The sequence below is a fragment of the Spermophilus citellus genome (genome assembly GCF_964194105.1).
Source record: "Spermophilus citellus genome assembly, chromosome: 18".
Taxonomy (NCBI): Eukaryota; Metazoa; Chordata; class Mammalia; order Rodentia; family Sciuridae; genus Spermophilus; species Spermophilus citellus.
This window is the reverse complement of record NC_138200.1, coordinates 11,459,972-11,480,891: the sequence shown is the minus strand read 5'-3', so window position 1 is coordinate 11,480,891 and position 20,920 is coordinate 11,459,972. Positions and strand designations below refer to the sequence as shown.

General features: G+C 38.4%; 1 protein-coding gene across 2 annotated transcripts; it reads left to right on the top strand.

The window, feature by feature from the left end:
• Positions 1–2,159: 2,159 nt before the first annotated feature.
• LOC308637052 (uncharacterized protein) lies at positions 2,160–16,555 on the top strand. Of its 2 annotated transcripts, none has more exons than XM_081273068.1 (5): positions 2,160–2,994; positions 6,513–6,567; positions 8,210–8,336; positions 9,114–9,206; positions 10,641–16,555. In XM_081273068.1, the coding sequence occupies exons 2-5, from the start codon at positions 6,553–6,555 to the stop codon at positions 12,812–12,814; spliced, it is 2,409 nt and encodes an 802-aa protein (XP_081129194.1). In that variant the 5' UTR covers positions 2,160–2,994; positions 6,513–6,552; the 3' UTR covers positions 12,815–16,555. The 2 variants fall into 2 exon arrangements, with proteins under 2 accessions (XP_081129194.1, XP_081129193.1); XM_081273067.1 differs by having other exon boundaries at positions 2,160–2,998.
• Positions 16,556–20,920: the final 4,365 nt, after the last annotated feature.

The window sequence follows — 20,920 nt, the reverse complement described above, 5'->3', positions numbered from 1 at the left end:
GGGCCTACTTGCAAACGAGAGGCTCCTTCAAGGTTTAGATAAGGTAACAGCGGACATGCTTGAAAACGAGGTGTCTGCTGTCCTTGGGAGGACTTGCCTGCAAACGGGATGTTCTGCCAAGTGGGCTAGGAGGGCGCTGAGAAAAATTTTATTATCTGTTCTTAACAAAGAGCAGAGCTCAACATACTCCGAGCGGAGAATAGATTAGCCATGAGAAGCGGGTCACTTCTGATTAGAAAGTAAAACTTCTGTATGCTATGTTTAATTAGCTGAAAGGCCTGATTTATTGATGTTGGAAGGCTGCCTTCTTTGTTCACAATACTATAAAAAGATTGCTTGTACACAATAAAGGACTTTTTTTTCTGCTGCTGCTTTGCTTGCTCTGCTTCTTCTTCTTCTTTCTTTTCCCATGCTGACCAGCAAGTCAATTACTGCAACAAGAAGTGGTTATAATAATATTATCTTCTAATCCCCATCTCAAAGGTGAAGTTTTCATCATTGCCTCATTATTAAATTTTATGCAATGCATTTTAGTTTTGTTCATTTTTTCTAGAAATATATTTCCTAAATGTACAAATAACTGTTACAATGTTGTTCACAATATCCTACAATTTTCATTGATGTTCTCTTTTATATTTCTGGCCTTGGTAATTTTTTATGTCTTTTTTGCATGGTCATTCTCACCACTATTGTCAATTTAATGGTTTTCTCAATAGGGGTGTGTGTGTGTGTGTGTGTGTGTGTGTGTGTGTGTGTAAACTTCATTTCATTTGTTTGGCAATTTATCAATCTGCTCTTAAGTATTCTGCCATTTTCTTTTTTGGTTTTGTTATTTCTTTATGAACGTCCTGAGATGGATATTTTTCCCTAATTGATTGTTAGTTTCCCTTCTATTTTAATATACCCATTTAAAGCTCAACATTTCCCTCTGTATATCTAATTTTTGTGTTTCTTTTGGTGGTTCTGTCCACTTTTGCTTTATAAAATATTAGCTTATACTTCATGGTAACTTGAGCCTTTTAATCGTTATAAAGGGTCCCTGTATGTTAACTATTTATTTATTTATGGTGTTGGGGATTGAACCCAGAGCCTTGTGCGTGGGAGGGAAGTACTCTACCAATTGAGCTATTTCCCCAGCCCCACCAACTATTTTTTTCCTTTTAGTTCATTTGCTAAAGCATTAGTATAAGAAAAATTTAAATTATAGAAATAATTTGAAACCTGGGATGATAGTATTTTTATTGAGAGAAGATTTTTATTTACTTTTGTGAGGGCCAGAAAATGCTAACAAAATACATCCACCATCATGCAGTTTCAGGGATTTGGTACTTTGGTATCAGTTCCTTCTAGAGAAGTCCTAATTCCCTTTTCCCAATACTCCTGTGGAGAAGGTCTTTGATGGTTACCAAAGGAAATGAACTCCTATTCCTTGAAAATGACCCCTTCAATAAGTCTGCTTTAGTTCATTCCAGATCTTATACAACACCATAACTGGCAAGGTTATAAAGAACCGATCTTTATTCCTCGCGGTTCTGGAGGCTAGGAAGTCCAAGTTCAGGGTGCCAGCGGATTCTGGGTTTCTGAGGGCTCACTTCCGGTTCATAGGTACTTCCTTCTAGTGATTTCTTCACGTAACTGAAAGAGCAAATGAGCTCCCTCGGGACACTTTATTGACAGTACTAATCCAATTCACGAGGAAAAGCTCTCATGATGCAATCACTCCCAAAGGTCCAGCTTCCTAATACCATTATCTGGTGGGTTTGATCTCAACACATGAATTTGGGGGTGGGGACGGTGACACAAGCACTGATATCACAGCCAATATCTAAAGCCTAGTCTGCTTCTCAGTCTTCTAAGAATCTACAGTCTTCTAAGACTGACACACAACAATGAACAGACATTTGCCCAAAACCTCAGGGATTTCTGGGAAGTGAAAACTAGGAGGGCAGAGTATTTGGATACTTCGGCTCCAGAGAACTGGACTTTGTCTCTCGGGAAATGTAGTCCAGGACGAAGTACTGTGGCTGGTTTCCCGCCTAGAATCCTGGGACCTGTAGTCTAAGCTCCGAGCATCTCGCATACTTCCGTTTCTAAGCCCTTCCCGTCAACGGTCCCTCTCCCCCGCGGAATCCTGGGAAGCGTAGTCCCGGAACTCCTGTACTCGCAGGCTCTTCCAGTGGGGGAAGGCAGTTCTGGGGAGTTCTGGATGAAGCAGTGTAGCCCAGGAGCTTTTGGTAGTCGCTGGTACTTCCGCTCCAGGAGGATGGCGTAGCAGCCATCTTTTCTCGGGCTTTAGTGGTTTTGATCTTCTCCCCTGAAACCTTTCGAATGTCTCCTGAATGTACTTGGGAACAACACTTAGCAGTCTTTCGTTTGGGGAGGACCGGCTGACAGCGGACGTTTACGAATGGCGTTTTGCGTTCTCTAGGGCGGAGCTTCCTTGAATTGGGGGCATACCTGGGTCGTGCTTCACGGAGTTTGAGGGTCTCCCGGGGGCTCGCGCCTCCTCCCCGACTCGCCCACCTGCGAGCCTGACCTGCAGCTTCAGACGGTCTCACCTCGGACCGCCTAGTTAACCCCTTTGTGCTTTTGATTGTTGTTCTGTAAAAGGAAAATACAAGTTACACCTTCAAATGATGGAATATTTTGAGAAAAACGTGGTATACTACAAAATATTTAAAACTGCCTGGTACATGGGTTTTTCTTGATACTACTAAAAGTTTTCCGAGAAGCGCATGTTTCTGGACTTCGTCTGTCGGGAAGTGTAGTCCAGGACTGAAGTACTGAGCGTCCGTGAGGTCAGGAAGCAACTGCAGTATCCCTAAACTATTGACCTTTCAAAGAAGGGGAGTGTTGCTTCTAGCTGGTCTGGAAGATGTGACTGTGACTGATTGGAGGTGGAGACACAACCCTGGCTTTTCACAGCCTCCTTTTCTTCACTATTCCTGACTTGTCCAAAAGCACTGCAGAAAAGAAGAGGCCGCAGAGCCCCACGTGAGTAAGACTTGTCATTCCTCAAATATCACATAAATCTGAGAATGTCTTACAGTTAAAGCCTAAGTTGCTAAGTTCCATTCTAAGGGCTTTATACAGATGAAGCCCTTCAGAGTGCTTTGTGAAGTGGTACCGCTATTTTTCCTACTGTGAAGATGAGGAGACTGAGAAACAGGGAACGTAACCTGTTTGCCCATGGTCCATTGCTAGTAGGTGGCAGGAATTGCATTGGATCCTAAAGCAACGTGAATCCAGATCTGAGCTCATCCTGACTTTGGTATGGTCTCTCTGGGTCATAGGACTCTGGTCACCATTGTGTGGAAATAGGCCGAGACTTGAGGGGATCTTGAGAGCAAGATGTGGGTTTCATTTTATTTCAAATAATGTTTATGTTATAGAAATAATCTTTAATCATGGAAAACACAAATATATAAAAACTTTAATTACCACAACTATAGCATGTAAAAATAACAAATATTAATAGTTTAGTGCCTTTTTTGTCATCATTGTTTATGTTTTTGTTTAGCAGAGGTCTTTTGGGGAGACACTAATAGTCACTGCAGTGCTTTTGAGACTGGGATCTCCTAGGCATGATTGCACTCCTTTATTATCCCAGCTGCTCTGGAGGCTGAGGCAGAAAGATCACAAGCTCAAGACCAGCCTCTGAAACTTAGACCTTGTCTCAAAATAAATTTTAAAAAGACTGGTGATGTAGCTCAGTGGTAGGAAGCATGTTTTATCCCTCCTATGGCAAAAAAAAAAAAAAAAAAAAAAAGGAAGAAGAAAAAGAAATGAGTCTACAAATCAACAGCATTAGGATCACATAGTGAGAAATACCCAACCTTAAGTCTCATCTAAGACCTTCCACTTTAGAATTTCTGTAGATGGAACCCAGAAATTGGGATTTCAACAAAATCCCAAGGTGATTCCTACATAGGCTCAGGAAAGGGACCTACTTGGAAACTCAGGCCTAAGGCAATTGATCTTGCCAAATGTCACAGTTAAAACTGAGCTGGCCACACAAGCATCCTACTTAGTCCAATGATTTTGTTCAGTAAATTTTGCCAGTTATCAAGTCTTCTAAAAATCCTGACATGAGCAGAAGGCAGCTAGCAAGTCTCGAGTTAACATGGAGAGAATTAGAAATGTGAAGATAAATTTTTCCTGGGATTTGGGGAATAGGTTCATTGCTCTTTTGTACCAGAGGATTTTTGTCTAAAGTGGCAAGATTGGCCACTAGTAATTGTCAATTAATGCTAGATACTTTTTTTTCTATAGTCATCGTTACTATTATTACTACTGTTATTGTTACTATAACAATTTCCTGATTTCATTAGTTTTTTATTTATTTACTTATTTTGGTGTTGGGGATTGAACTCAGGGGCACTTGACTACTGAGTCACATCCCCAGCCCTGTTTCATATTTTATTTAGAAACAGGGGCTCACTGAATTGCTTTATGCCTTGCCTTGCTGGCTTGAATTCACAATCCTCCTGTCTCAGCCTCCCAAGCCATTGGTATTACAGGTGTGTGCCACCACACCTGGCTAGTTTTTATTTTCATATAAATTTTAAACTTTCAGAAAACTTGCAAAACACTAAGAGGAAATCTCATACTCAACTGAGATTCACTAGTTGTTTGCATCTTGCCTATTTTCTCTGTTGGTAACCATGAGCCAAATAACACCAGGAACATATCTGTAACCAAAGGCATTTAATTTTATTTTAGCTTGCTGCTAAAGGGAACCCACATACTGTTGGGAATCAGGCCTGGGGTCTCTTGGTAAGAGGCAGTTAGGAGGAGCTGGTTGTAGCATTTTGACTTATATAAGCTGAGATGGGGAGAAGTGTAGGCAGTGAGTTTGTTCTGGATTTGATGATGTCAATAATCAGAAGTAATTTGATGACCAAGTATTCTAATAATTTTTCCCTAGGAGGTGGGAGAAACCAAACAGATTAGAGTTTTCACTAGTAATGAAGTGGTCACTCATGTTAGTCAGGAGAAACAGTTATTTGGTTATTTTTTGTAACTGTAGAATGTGCCTCTGTGTTAGAATGTCTTCTTTTCTTTCTTGTCCATCACTATCACTGAATGGCCTTGCCTCATTTTTGTTGATCAGCTGGAAACATCAAGTATTGGCCCTTGCCACTACTAGCTATTAGAGCTTTTTTTTCTTTTCTACAGCTTTATGTATATGTACGTATACATATGTGTTTGTATACTTATATGTACACATTTTTTCCCCAACTACTAAAACAAGCTGGAGACAATGATTAAAATGAAATTAATTACATTGATAGCATAGTGTTATCTAACTCACAATTCATATTTAAATTCATTCAACTTTCTCAATAAAGTTGTTGTTCTCAGAGTCTTTGAGAACACTTCACCCCCAGGTCAGAGATTAGCCCAGTTTTATTGCACATTGCACATAAGTTTTTTATTGCATTGCATATAAGTTTTTGTTTCATTAGTCACTTTAATCTAGAATGATTCCTCAAACTTTCTTTTTTTGCTTTGGATGTTTTTGTAAAGTTGGCAAATTATTTTGTGGAATGTCCCCTCTCTTTTTAGTTTATTTGGTATTTGTTCATGATGATCAGGCTGTGTATTATCAGCAGAAGTGCCACAGAAGTGATCAGGCTTCCTTCTCTGTGCATGATGTAAGTCAGATGTCACTCAGTGGTGGTCTCAGCTTTGTTCTTTTGGCTAAGGGCCAATACTTGATGTTTCCATCTAAACAACAGGTTATCTTTTTCCTCAATACTTTGAGATTATGTAGCTATCTTTTTCCTCACAAACTTCCACCAACTTTTAGCACTCATTAGTGATTTTCTAGTTATTTTTTATTCTAAATGTATTAGTGTATGTGTTTTATAGAAAGGACTTTTTCTCTTCTCATTTATTTGTTACACATTATTTATAACAATATGAACTCAGATTTCTGTCTTTCTCACTTAAACAGAGTGTAGATTGTCACACTTTTTTATTGCAATATCTTATCAGTTTCTTTACCTCTATGCATATGTGCTAAAAGGGTACTTCCCACTTAAAAAGGAATAGCAAAGGCTGGGGGTGTGGTTCAGGAGTAGAGCATGTACAGTGTCCTGGGATAAACCCCTGGAACCACAAAACCAAAAGGAAACATCACAGATTTCTATACTTTTTAAAGTTTTCCTAATCAATTTAAATCCTGTTGTTGGTCTTGGAGTATACTTTAGTGGTAAAGTATTTGCTTAACATTCATGAAGCTTTAGGTACAATCCCCTGCACAGAATAATAATATTAATAGTAATAATAATAATAATAAAGTATTGTTGTTGGGGTAGCAAATTATTAAAGACAACCAAATATTTTTTAGAAGTTTTAAGAGATTTTCACATCGAAGAGGGCAATAACATGTGAGCTCCGAGTACCTTAAAATATTTGGAGCAAGTACCTTTGCTAATTTGCAAGGAGCAACCACATGGGTTAGTTATATACTTTCTCAGTTTCTGATGATTTCTCTCTTTTCCTAGTTCTTCTTCTTAGGACTCTGCACTCCCTGGAAAGATAAAGATGAACACATTCAAGGTGAGTAGAACTTACCTTTCTCACTACTAAAAGTGCCTCTTTAAAAAGTGCTCAGAGATTGGAAGTGTTTCAGAGCAAGTCAAGTCATGAGGACCTGCAGAATGTACCAGGTGCTTGTTTTGTCCCTTTTAAGTTTAGCTGGTTGGTATTAGTTCTTGTTTTATTTCATTTTTTACTTTACAAATAAAACTCTATAGACTAATGGACAGGTATGCTCATAGTTATATGTTTCTGTTCATAACAGATACAATTTTACTTAATCTCATGTATTCTTTAGATTCTATGCTGGGAGTCAAATCCAGGGCATTGTGCATGATAGGGACGCTCTCTGCCACTGAGTTATATCCCCAAGCCCCTAAATGCTTCATGTTTTCTCTTTTTGTTGTTGTTTAATATTATACAAATTTATTTTTAATTGCTTTACTAAATTTCCACCAAATTTATATACCCAGTTCTTAAACTATTCTCTATGTAAACATTTATTTTAGTCAGGACTTTCACTGTTTCAAGAACACTACAGTGAACAGTGTTCCTACATTTAGCTTTTTCTGAAAAGTCAATTTTGAAAAATACTGCATTTTTAAAGGGATTCTTAATATACTAGGTGTTCAGAATTGAAAGGATATGTCCTACATGTGGTACCTTAGATATTTTGGGTAGATTTAAATACAGCCCAATGCATCAGATTTGACTACTGCTTCACATAGAAAAACATTGCTCAACATTTTCTTACCACAAGATTTAGATTCTGTTTTTCCCATGCCTGAGTCATATTCTGTGTATATTTCATTTACTGATCTATTTTTTTTTTCCTCTGTGGGTTTGGTACTAGCAATTGAATCCAGGGGCGCTTGACCACAGAGCCACATCCCTATCTCTTTTTAATTTTTTTTAGATTTTGAGACAGGGGCTGACTAAGTTGCTGAAGCTAGCTTTGAATTTGGAATCCTCCTGCCTCAGTGTCTTGAGTTACTGGGACGTGTGCCTGGCTTTTTAATTTTTCTTTTTTTTTGCCCAAGTAATATATGACATTAATGTAAAAAGTCTAATGTAAAAAGTGGTACTAGAGAACTTGCCAGGCACTTATGCTCTATCACTGCATTTATGCCTTAGCTGTATGAGGAGGTACTGTGTTTCCTCTTCATTTTCAACATAAATAAAAGTGGCTGTGAAAAGTATTCACATGGAATACTAAAGATCTAAGGTGAAGGTGTCAGGTTCTAGTAAAAGATGGAGAGATTTGACATTCCCTTTGGTTTATTTCAACCTATACACTATTTAAAGTCATCTGGCTCTGACCTCAGTGGGAAGGCAGCTGCTATTGGGCACTGTTGGACTTTAATTGATAAAAAATTCTGAGGAAATTGGAAATCTTAATTAAAATGTTTACCTTTACATCCACTAGATTTCTAGGGAGCTTATTTATTATAGTATAAGCACCAGGTCTCTTTTTCATAGTAGCATTTTTGGTAAGGCTGAGGAAAATCAGTGTATGGCATCAATGAGATAGAAGGAAAAGGGCTGGGGAACCTACACATGGCTCAGAGTCCAGTGAAACCTCCCACCCATTATTTCTCTCTTCTCAGTGCTATCCCTCTTCCAATGGACACTGTAAGATTGAAGTCATATGTGTGTGTTGTAGGAAGCTGTGACTTTCAAGGATGTTGCTGTGGCCTTTACTGAGGAGGAGCTGGGACTGCTGGATCCTGCCCAGAGGAAGCTGTACCGAGATGTGATGGTGGAAAACTTCAGGAACCTGGTCTCAGTGGGTGAGGCCTCCCTCTCAGATAACTCTGTGACCTTGGCGTTTTAATGCTTTGAGGCTCTTGAAATAGTTCCTAGACTTTCCTAATTCCTGTGGGCTACAGAAGCAGGATGTTTCTGATCTTTAAAGAATGATACATGGACAGTATATTACTATTCCTTGCCTATTCTTTTTCAAATTTTGCTTCTGTCCCATTATTGAATTTTAAAACCAATTTATTGAATCCTATCAGCAATTTTTAATTAAATAAAAGAGGGTAGGAAATATTGGTGCTCCTTAGGAAGAATGGTACACATTCTAGCAAAAACTGGCCAACTGCATGAATAGTGTAAGGGTCAGTAGAAAGAAATTTAACAAAAACAGACATTAGATAAGTCATTCAGCTGGACATGGTGGTGTGTGCCTGTAATCCCAGCTACTTAGGAGCTGAGGGAGGAGGATCATGAGTTGGAGGCCAGCATCGGCAACTTAGCAAGACCCTGTCTCAAAGTTTAAAAAAGGGCTGGGAATGTAGCTCAGTGGTAAGAATGCTTGCCTACCATGAATGAGGCCCTGGTTTAATCACTAGTATCTTCAAAAAAGGGATTGAACTCAGGGCCTTGTGCATGGAAGGCAAGCACTCTTCCAACTGAGCTATGTCCCAGCCCACATGGGTGATGATTTTTTTTTAAAAAAGTGTGATAAACACTATTTTCAGTGTCTTGAATATACATTTGTAACTGTTTCCAGTACATTTTAGCTCTACCATGTCTTTTAAACTTATGACTTTGCCTGTTCATAGAGCATCAGTTCTTCAAACGAGATATATCATATGCAGAAAGAAAAGAAAAGCTTTGGATGATGAAGACAGCAACCCAAAGAGAGACAAGTTTAGGTAAGGACCAAGCAGTTTTGAATCTTTATAGTTAACTGTCCATCTCTTTTGTTCTCATCACCCCTGTTACTGTCACCTGGCACAACTTGCAAATTCTTTCCTGGATTATTGCAGCAACCTTGGTACTGATTGCCCTCTCCCTTTCTTCCCCTTCTACAGTCTATTCTCTGACATGACACTCAGAGTAATCCTTTGTAGCCTTAAGTTAGAGTGTGAGATATTCCTCTGCTCAGAATTCTCTTGTGGCTTATTTTACTTAGAGTAAATCCACATTTTATGGGTGTTCAGATTTATACACCTTTAGAAGACATTTCACATAGTGACACCATTATTGCTTGTGATGATTCTCTGATCATTTCTAGTCTGTTATAAACATTTATCACTAGCTATTAAATTTATTGCACATTTCATTAATGGTCTGAATTTATCAGTTTGGAAAACATTCTTGTCAAAGGCAAATGTCTCTGCATCTAAAATTTTCTGTACTTTGCTTTTAAAGAGTCAGAATTCTTCTTGCCTCTGAATTTTGACTCTTGCTTGAGAAAGTAGAAACATGTTAGAAAGATTGTATAAAGGCCTTAGAAAAAGTCTGGGCATGTGGCTTAGTGGTAGAGTTCTTGCCTGGCATGTCTAAGACTCTGAGTTCAATTCCCAGCACTGCAAAAAAAGAGGAAGGGAAAAAGGAAGAAAGGAAGTAAGGAAATCTTTAGAATGATCTAGTACACAAATCTTCATGCTTTTCTTTCACCCCAAGTGATTCTTACCATCTTTTATTTTTGTCCTCAGCATTAACACACTTGGTATACCCCTGCTTCAAGTACAGCTTTGTGCCTTCTCAGCAAAACTGCACTTTCTATTCTTTTTGGATTTCATATACTTTACTTTTAAAAACAAAAACAAAACAAAACAAAAACCCCTTGCATCTGATCTAGCTCAAACTTGAATTTGGAATTATGAGAATCCCAGAAGTCAAATTGTGATTTATCTGTGCATCCATTGCTTGAACACCTACTAAATGCCAGTACTATTTTGGGCAGTAGTTATAAAACTCTGAGCTCCATTTTGTCCTTATTGATACTGTGTTGTAATAGGAATGACTTGTAATTTTAATGAAAAGATTTAGGTATGACAGTAATTGTGTTCTTAAATGAGTTTCAGTAATGCTTAGTAGTTGGGAGCTTAATGGACCATCTCTTGGTTTCTGCCAGTAAACCAAAAGCCTTCATATATGGTGAAAAACTGGACTGGGGATGTGATTCAGTGGTTAAGTGCCCCTGGGTTCAATTCCCAGTACCAAAAAAAAAAAAAAAAATGTCCTATATGGTGAAAACTGTGCTAAACCATCCTGAGTTTTGTTAATGTCTCTTACTGTTCCTAAGTGAATCTTCAAGTAAAGCATTTACTTGTTTGTGTCTCTGAATTCTGTTTTTATAGGAGAGAACAATCAAAGTGAGTTAAGGACTGTTCAAGACAGAGAATCCCATGAAAAACTTTCCTGCTGGCAAATCTGGCAACAAATTGCAAATAACTTAACCAGGTGTCATGGTACCATAATAAATAATACTCAGGTCCACAAGCAGTGTTATTCCCCCTGCCAGGTTGGGACAGGACTATCTGTTCAAATTTCTGAAGATGAGAATTTTAAACAGAATCATAAAGCTGATGGTCCTAGCCATACTGAAGACTCAGAGTTTCCAACTTTAAGAATCCAGGATTCTTGGAGGAAAACTTCCATGATTGAATCACAGAATTATCAGAGTAGATATCAACAGATTTCCATGAAAAATAAACTCTGTCAGTACAAACAGAGTATTGACCCCATCAGTTGGATTTCACATCACCATGATGATCTTAAAGTAGACAAGAGTGAAAAATCTTATGGCCTCAATGAATATGGAAAAGAGAGCCTAAAGATTTCAACACTTTGTAAGCACAGAATGACTCCCCCAGAACAGAAGCCTTACAAGTGTAATGAGTATAAAAAAGCCTTCAGTGATTTCTCCAGCTTTGATCCTCAGCAACAACACTCAGGAGAGGAGTCTCGGACATGTACTGAATGTGGAAAAGGTTTCCATGACAGCTCAGTTCTTTGTGTTCATCTGAGAGTTTGCATGGAAGGAAAACATAAGTGTAATGAGTGTGGTAAGGAATTCAGCCAGAGCTCACATCTGCAAACCCATCAAAAAGTTCACACAAGAGTAAAACCATACAAATGTGAGCATTGTGGGAAAGCTTTTAGTCGTAGATCAGCACTTAACGTTCATTGTAAAGTCCACACTGGAGAAAAACCTTATAATTGTGAGGAGTGTGGGAGGGCCTTCAGTCAGGCCTCTCATCTTCAAGATCATCAAAGACTCCACACTGGGGAAAAACCATTCAAATGTGATGCTTGTGGTAAGAGTTTCAGTCGGAATTCACATCTTCAGTCCCATCAAAGAGTACATACAGGAGAGAAACCATACAAATGTGAGGAATGTGGGAAGGGCTTTATTTGTAGCTCAAATCTTTATATTCATCAGAGGGTCCACACAGGAGAAAAACCCTATAAGTGTGAGGTATGTGATAAAGGTTTTAGTCGGCCTTCAAGTCTTCAGGCCCATCAGGGAGTCCACACCGGAGAAAAATCATACATATGTACTGTGTGTGGTAAAGGCTTTACTCTAAGTTCAAACCTTCAAGCTCATCTGAGAGTCCACACTGGAGAGAAACCATACAAATGTGAGGAGTGTGGGAAGAGCTTCAGGAGGAACTCCCACTATCAAGTTCATCTAGTGGTCCACACAGGGGAGAAGCCCTATAAATGTGAGGTGTGTGGGAAGGGCTTCAGTCAGAGTTCCTATCTTCAAATCCATCAGAAGGCCCACAGCATAGAGAAACCTTATAAGTGTGAAGAGTGTGGGCAGGGGTTCAATCAGAGTTCACGACTTCAGATTCACCAATTGGTTCACACTGGTGAGAAACCATACAAATGTGAGGAGTGTGGAAAGGGATTCAGTCGAAGAGCAGATCTTAAAATTCATTGTAGAATCCACACAGGGGAAAAACCATATAATTGTGAGGAATGTGGGAAGGTCTTTAGGCAGGCCTCAAATCTTTTGGCCCATCAGAGAGTCCATAGTGGAGAAAAACCATTTAAATGTGAAGAGTGTGGGAAGAGCTTTGGTCGGAGTTCACACCTTCAAGCCCATCAGAAGGTCCATACTGGAGACAAGCCATACAAATGTAAGGAGTGTGGGAAGGGCTTCAAGTGGAGCTTGAATCTGGACATGCATCAGAGGGTCCACACAGGAGAAAAACCATATAAGTGTGGGGAGTGTGGGAAGCACTTCAGTCAGGCCTCAAGTCTTCAGCTCCACCAGAGTGTCCACACTGGAGAGAAACCATACAAATGTGATGTGTGTGGTAAAGTCTTCAGTCGGGCTTCACAGCTCCAGTCTCATCAGAGAGTTCACACGGGGGAGAAACCTTACAAGTGTGAGATATGTGGTAAGAGCTTCAGCTGGAGATCAAATCTTACAATTCATCACAGAATTCATGTCAGTGATAAGTCCTATAAAAGAGATGGTAAGAATAAAGAATCCACACAGGAAGAAAGTTCTATAAAATGATTTTTTTTTTTTGGAAGACTCAAGTGTTATGTGAATCCTTCAGTTCCCCAAAGAAAGAAATTTGTTTCATTGAATTCAGTATTTCAGCCTTAGCTCTTCACGTCCCAGTGGTTTAGAGCACATGAAGGAACTCTCATCATTGGTATACTAAAGGTTTCAGTCAGAACCTTGAACTTTCCCAAGTGCTACTCAGAAGAGAGACCTTAGGATGAGTTTTATCAGGGATTTTGCAAATAGTATTATCATTGATATGCCAAAGTTAGTGTCTGCTGGAACGATAATTTATTTCATAAATGGAGAGACTGCTGAATCTGCATAATCTTAGCATTGCTGAGTACTTCATTGGTACTATATTTAATAAATGGGGAAAATGTGTAACTGAAAATTGCACTGGAATTACATACAGAATATTGCAAATTTGTAATCAGAAGAGATGTGAAAGTACCATAATAAAATTAAGGGAGAGAGTTGAAATGTAGAAAAACACTCAGTACTTCAAACTACAATGTTTATTTGGTATTAGCCCCATTATGATTATCACCTGTCCTTTGCCAGATTTTCTTAAGAAGCTGTGTCCTATCCTATTGGACTTTGCCTAGTGTTCTTTTGTTTTATACAGTATATTCAGTTATTTTTGTGACAATATAGAATGAAAATGAATCTTGTTCATCTTGGAATGGTAGGACTCTATCCTACTATTGATATTTTTTTAAAATATGTTTTTGGTCGTAGAGGGACACACAATAATTATTTATTTTATTATTAATTTATTTTTATGTGGTGCTGAGGATCAAACCAGTGCCTCACACATGCCTGGCAAGTGCTCTGCCACTGAGCTACAGCCCTAACCCCAACTATTGGTTTTTTTCAACACCATTAAGGCAGAGGTTTGTCAGAAGTTACTCCTGACAGATGTTTTTCATAGTAATTGTTGGAATTGATCATTTTCTTATTCTCTACATTTTCATCTGTGTTCTAATGGCTTTTATAAGTTTAATCAAACATGTTGCTTCTTGGGGCATTAATGACTTAATTTTTCCTAGCAGTGGAAATGAAGGAGGAGCAACTTGGAAAAAGAATTGGTCAGGATGCAGAATGTGCATCCTTTGGTAGAACAGGAACTTACTACTACGAGATTCAAATGAGTAGGAAGCACATCATTGAGGTTGCTGAGTTCTCTAAACATGGAAGTAAGCATTCACCAATATGAATTAATTTTTAAATTTAAAATTATATACATAAATTGTACATATTGGTGGTATGCTGTATGATGCTTCAATTAGTAATTTAAATAATTGTTTAAACTTATCTGCAATGATATCATTTAAAATGATGGCCAAGACTTATGACAGTACAAGAATAAATCTAATGTAGTGTAGGGAGAGCACCTTAAACTGGTGTGTGTCCATGTGCACATCCAGTCATGTGTGACAAGTTATTTACCTTACATAATAAACAGCAAGGAGAATCTTGAGGGATTTTTCCACATTTAGCTTTTGCATTTTAAAAATTTCAGTGAGAATTTTTGTAGTGAAATACTCTTAAGTTCACAGTAACACTGGTAGTAAAACTATATCAAATAAAATTTGAAATATTACTAAGAATATGTTAATGCCTTAGGGTTAATGAAACATAGCATATAAGATCAAAATTAAGAAACTCTGGAAATCAATTATTTTTTAAAAATGGTTTACTTGTTCAATCATACATTAGTGAGTGTGAATATCTATTTTCAGTTAATACACTTGAATCTCCTTGGGCATAAATCCATGCAGCCTAGAGGTGTATTTCCAGTAGTAGAAATTCATGCATCCTTGTTCTTGTGAGACTTGCTGTATAAATACAGAGTCCAGGGCACTACTTTGTCCTTTTTAGTGCTTGATCTGATTGGGGAAGTAGCTGAATTTTTCCAGACAGTGTGTGCCAAAGAGAATCTTGAGCTGTGGGGAAAAGGAATAGTGTACAGGCTGATTACAAAGTAACAGGGTGAGGCAGATCCTGAAGATGGAGAGTGGAGAATTTAAGTTCTAGAGGTGTATGTAGAGAGGACAGCCTGACTCGGTGGAGCCTAGTGATGGGAACAAGCAGCTATGCAGGGTTGAAGACCAGTTTTTAGGCAATTCAGTTATCTTGGCTTTGGGGTTCTCTTCAGCAAAGGGTACATGTCATGAGAAAAGCTAAGTATGGAAAGACTATGCTACCTCAAATTATGCCAGATATCACAAATCCTGGGTCTTTGATGTTTTGTAAGTTCTTAGTAGATATATCAGGATAGCTTACCAACTCTCAAGGTGATTTGTAGTTTAGTGGGTTCAGCTAGAGGTTGGCACATTACCTCCTTTTGTCTAGATCCAGTCCAGAGCATTTAAAGCTATATTGGAATATGGCAGTGCCTAATTTATATGTTCTCTATGCTGCTTTCTTGCTATGGAGATAGTTTAGTTGTTGTGGCACACTATAGCCCACAAAACCTAAAGTATTTACATTCTGACCTTTTACAGAAGAACTTTGTTGACCACTGTGTTAAAATGATTGGTCTTTCATAACTGAAAAGATCACATGTAGTTCAGGGCTTAGACCTGGTTCAGTCAGGATTCCCAAATGATTTCCTTTTGGTTCTTATATCTGCCTTTATGATTGACTTTATTTCTTAGGTTGGTGCAAAGATGGCGGTGGCAGCTGGGGACTACCTGCTTCTTCACAGCTGATGGGAGACAGCTGCATTTTTCATTTGTAGTGTTTGGTAGTTCACTCTTTATTCCCAATGTACATAGTATTCTGACCTTGACTCCCATCTATGGTCAGGATTAAACTTCTAGCTGTGTGTCTAGCTCCCTTGGCCTTTGTGGGCTATTGAGTTTCAACTCCCAGTTGGCCTTCATGGCCTGGAGTTTTGGACCTCTGGAAGGTTTTTCTATTTTTGAGTTTGACTACATAGAAATATTTTAGGGAACTTTGTATAGTATCAGCATATCTTTGTTGTTGAGAATAGAGGTACCAGTAAGAAATTCAGTCAGTGGTTGAATGGCAACACATTGAATTCACAAACAGGCCTTAGGTCACAAGACATCATTTTAAGTAGAGAATCCTGAAAAACTGGAATGGCAACATACAGCAATAGGGCTGAGGGCTTTTACTTCCACACTTATCTAAGCCCCTCCTTTGCCATTAGTAGGAGCTCCATCCTCCCCACTCAATGGACTGAAGAACCTATAACAACCTTTCCCGAGATAATTGGTCTTGCAAGGAGCTATAGATCTTTAAGACTTGCCTCCATTACCTCTAGTATTTTTAGACTCAAGTTCTCACAGGCAATGAGGAAAGGAGTCTTCAGGCAAAAAGTATGACTATGGGGGCTGGGGTTATGGCTCAGTCTTAGAGTATTTGCCTAGGATGAGTGAGGCCCTGGGTTCAATCCTCAGCACCACAAACAAATAAATAAGATAAAAATGAAATTCTTTTTTAAAAAAAGTATAACTGTGACATTATATTAGGCCAGTTTCAAAATAATGATTTTTAGATTTTGTATCAATAGAAATCTTAGAAAAATATATGGTTGCAGGGCATGGTGGCACATGCCTGTAATCCCAGCTACTTAGGAGGCTGAAGCAGGAGGATCCCAAGTTTGAGACCAGTGTCAGAAATTAGCAAGACCCTGTCTCAAAAATTAAAAAGGTCTGGGGATATAGTTGAATAGTAGAGTGCCCCTAGGTTCGGTCCCCCATACTGCAAACCTGTGTGTGTGTGTGTGTGCGCGTGTGTAAAGAGAGAGGGAGGGAGGGAGGGAGAGTGTGTGTGTTTTGTGCTTTAAGACATAGAATTCAGTGGAAAGAATACAGTGATAGATTTGTTGGTGTGGATACACTGAACAGTGATTGCAGACCCACTATGTTAACTTGAGCACCTGGGGATGTCTTCAACAGTTTGTTGAAAAGATAAGTTGGCTAACCCTTAAGTTAAAACACTAGAACTTTGTAAGTATGTCATAGAACAGTTTCTCGACCTTGGCACAATCAACATTTTAGACTGGATAGCTCTGTTTTGGGGGGATTTTCTGTGCATCATAGGATGTTTGCCAGCATCATTGACCACTAACCACTAAATGCCCATGCATGCATGTCAGTTGTAATAGACAAAAATGTCTAGACACCTACTCAGGTGTCCCCAGAGGGCAAAAATCACTCCCAACTGAGAACACTGTTGTAGATGGTATACAAAGACATAGGAATGCTGACAAGCTGGAAGAGATTTGACATAGAAAACCTGCTCACCCAACCCTGTATGGGTCTGGGAGTGTAGTGTCCAAAGGAAACTCTTTACAAAAGGTATGAGAAATTCCCTGGGGAGGGGATCATTAACATCTCAGAGAGCTCTGTAGCGACTCTTCTTATGGACCAGGAATAAAAGTGGGAAATTTTGACATACAAATGGAAACTTGATGATGGAATCATCAGTGAGGATGATGGGATCCTGGAATGTTCATTGGCAGAGACAAAGTAATTGTGTTTATCATAATGATCAGAAAAGCAAAGGATCATCAGAATGGGTTAATAGGAAGAGATTTCTGCATTCACTCATTGTGGCATTCCTCTGGCTAAAGTAGATTAGAAATCTTGATTTGGTTAATTGGAAAAGCTCTAGATCTGGTAAATCAACTTAAGAGAGAATTGTGTCCCTTCATCTGAATTCTGTAATATGAGTTCCCACTTCCAGAGTACCTTAAATGAAGGGCAGTTCAGGTCCTCTTGAGGAAGTACCCTTGATATGCTACCCAAACTGAACTGATTTATACTACTATAAATCATTCTAGCTTTCCCCAAAAGTGACTTGCAGCCATAGTTGGTGTGTATATATATTAGGTACATGGGAACAAATCAGAATTCAGAGTTACTACTGGAAACTACCGCTAAATTGACATTAACTTTTAGAACCCCAAAATGTCATTGTGGTTTTTCAGTTAGTAGAGAGATTAGAGACAACAAAAAAGTTAATGGATGTTTTTGCTCAGGTCCGAATGAATCCCTGAACCAATCCTATGATTATTTCCCAAACTCCAGAATGCAGAGTTGGAATAGAAATACTCAACAACTTGCAGAATCCTTGTATTGATTCCCTAACACATGGATGAGGGAAAGAAAGGGTAGCAAAATGCCTTGTATGTACCAAAATAGTAAACGAAAATGAAAATGACGTTCAGAGGGATCAGTGCCATCAGCAGTATCTTGAAAGTTTCAGGGTTCATGATTTTTGTCACACCCTCATTTATTCACTCTGACTTATGCAGAGGATAAGTGAGTCTCAGTGAATGACAGGAAATTATTTTATTTGTTTTTATTTTATTTATGTATTGCACTTAGTTGTACATGACCGCAGAATGCATTTCAACTCATCAAACGCAAATGTAGTACAACATTTCAATTCTCTGGTTGTACACAAGGCAATTATTTTAAATTTAACCTAGAGTTGATACCAGTTGCAACTCCAGGATGTGGTGGTATTGCTGGAGCAAATCAACATGTGTGCTGGCACTGACATAGCTTTAAACTGATATGTGCTTTCTTCATTACACCTAATAGTAAATATTCAAAGTCTAGTTTTATCTGATAAGGACATCAATGCACTCTTATAGTCCCAGCTTAAGGTATCATCAGCTTTCTAATATTTTCACATTTATCCAAGGTTTGGTAAACTGTGGTCCACAGACCTAATTTGGCTGCCAGTTGTTTTTGTAACTAAAATTTCATTAAAACATAGCCATGACCACTTTTTACATGGATGTTTTTGTACAAAAATGGCAAAGTTGTGAATCTAAAAAGCCTAAAACCTTTACTATCTGGTTCTTTCTATAATTTCTGATTCTACTCTAGTCTGTAGAAATATTAGTTGTCTCTCCATTTCCCAGGACATCATACCGACCCAATATGATGAAAAAATTATGTTACACACACACACACACACACACAGACACTGCAGATTGTACTTTGTAGGCAGGAAGAAGTAATCACAAAAGACATCTTGGTTAGACATATGCATAACTGTATACTAGAAATAACAAAATATTTCTTATTTAAATGGAATAAATTGGGCTGGGGATGTGGCTCAAGTGGTAGCGCGCTCGCCTGGCATGCGTGTGGCCCGGGTTCGATCCTCAGCACCACATACCAACAAAGATGTTGTGTCCGCCGAGAACTAAAAAATAAATATTAAAAATTCTCTCTCTCTCTCTCTCTCTCTCTCTCTCTCTCTCTCTCTCTCTCTCTCTCCCCTCTCTCACTCTCTCTTTAAAAAAAATAAAATAAATGGAATAAATTGCTTATATTCAGAAATTTACAAGGATTGTTTCAAAAATGTGAATATAGAAGGAATTAATAGATGGGAAAGAGAAATCAGAAGATTATAGGCATGGAAACTATATTTAATAAAAGGAAAAAAAGTGTTTTTGGATAAGAGAGTCTATGTGATTAATAAGAGGGTTTAAGTAAGTGATAAAGAAGGCCTGTATATTCCCTGACACATGGAATGAGGGCTATTCTGGTAAGAAAGGGTAACAAAATGCCTTGTAAGGTCTGGCTATATATGTTTTTTGAGCAAGTAATTTTGAAGGAATTAAGGATTATACAATGGTGGTTAAACAACAACTGTTAGTTTGCAATATTGTAATGTGTTATTTCCTAAAGAGCTAAATTTGATTAATATAAAAACATCAATGTAATTGTGGTGCTATTACTCTTCTTTGTATATTAAGTATGTTCATATTTTCCAGGTATATGTCTTTAAGATTGAAGCTTTAAAAGAGAATTATATCAAGTTAGTGTTCTCCAAATAGTTGCATGGTAATTTTAGGCTTATAAGAATAAGATAGTGGAGATTTATTTATATCATTTAATGTTCTATAACTGGACCTATTATCAATAAGATTAATATAAAGTTCTATACACTGGGGTATAATTTAAATGTAATATCATATTTTGTTAGCCAATATTCATGTGACCTCAAGGAACAATATATGTAAATTTTCAAAATGATATTTAAGAAGCAAAGATCAGCTTCAATATTAAAACACTTTACCTAAGATTTATAATGAGCCCTGCCTTACCTGAGATAAGGCTCTGCCTCCCATCTTATTACATGTCAGAATGACTACACAGTAGGCCAGACTTCAGTTGAAGTGCAGTACTCTTAATTTAAGACTGGTGAGACTGACTTGCTGGATGTTTAAGATGAAGACCTAAATTAAAAGGTCTAAATTAATCAATATTTGGCTCTTACCCTCTGAGTCAGTCTGAATACAGGGAACAGGGAGCTTCTCTAAAGAGCTTTTCAACTCTGGGCCACATAACCTCCAGATCAGGGAGATCAATGAGACCACTGGAGAATGAAAAGTCAATCAGTGCACTTGCTGTGAATAGGAAGGTCATTGGAGAAAGGAGACATTCCTGATGCTTCCAAGGGAAGCCACATGGTCAAGCAAGACCTGGATCCATCCTAGTGCAAATGGCACTAGCAGAACTAAGAAGCTGCTCTCAAGTTCTCCCATGAGTAACCCCTATGGAAACTTGGCTGACTCTTAACAATAGATAGAAACAAAGTCAATTTTGACCAGTTTGATCTTAAACACCTAACAAAAACAGTTAAACCCAAACATAGTCATTCCTGGGAGTAATGAAGGACAAGAACAGCTAGAAAAGAGGAGACAGTAACTAGGCCAACAGTCTCCATGGGGAATGTTCAGTCAAGTATGGCCTTGGCTCCTCCCCATCATAGGACTCCTATTAGTCCTCTTTATGTTTCTCCTAATAGGACCATGTCTATTAAATTGCCTACAGAAGTTCCTACAAGATCAGATGTGGGGAGCCACTCTGAATGATTCGCATCTTCTGTCTTAGAGTGGAAGGCTTTGACCATCACTACATTTTGTAGTGATTTGAACATTGCTCCCATCTTGGAAGTTTAAGGATGCGTCTTCAGACATAGGCTCTGCCCTATAGCCCTTGGGTTCAATTACATTCACATGTCCCTTGTAACTCCACTCCTTCTTACCTTTTTTGGGTGGAACATTCTAAGAATGAGGGTCCTCCTAATAAAAGCCCACTTCTGAATGTACTT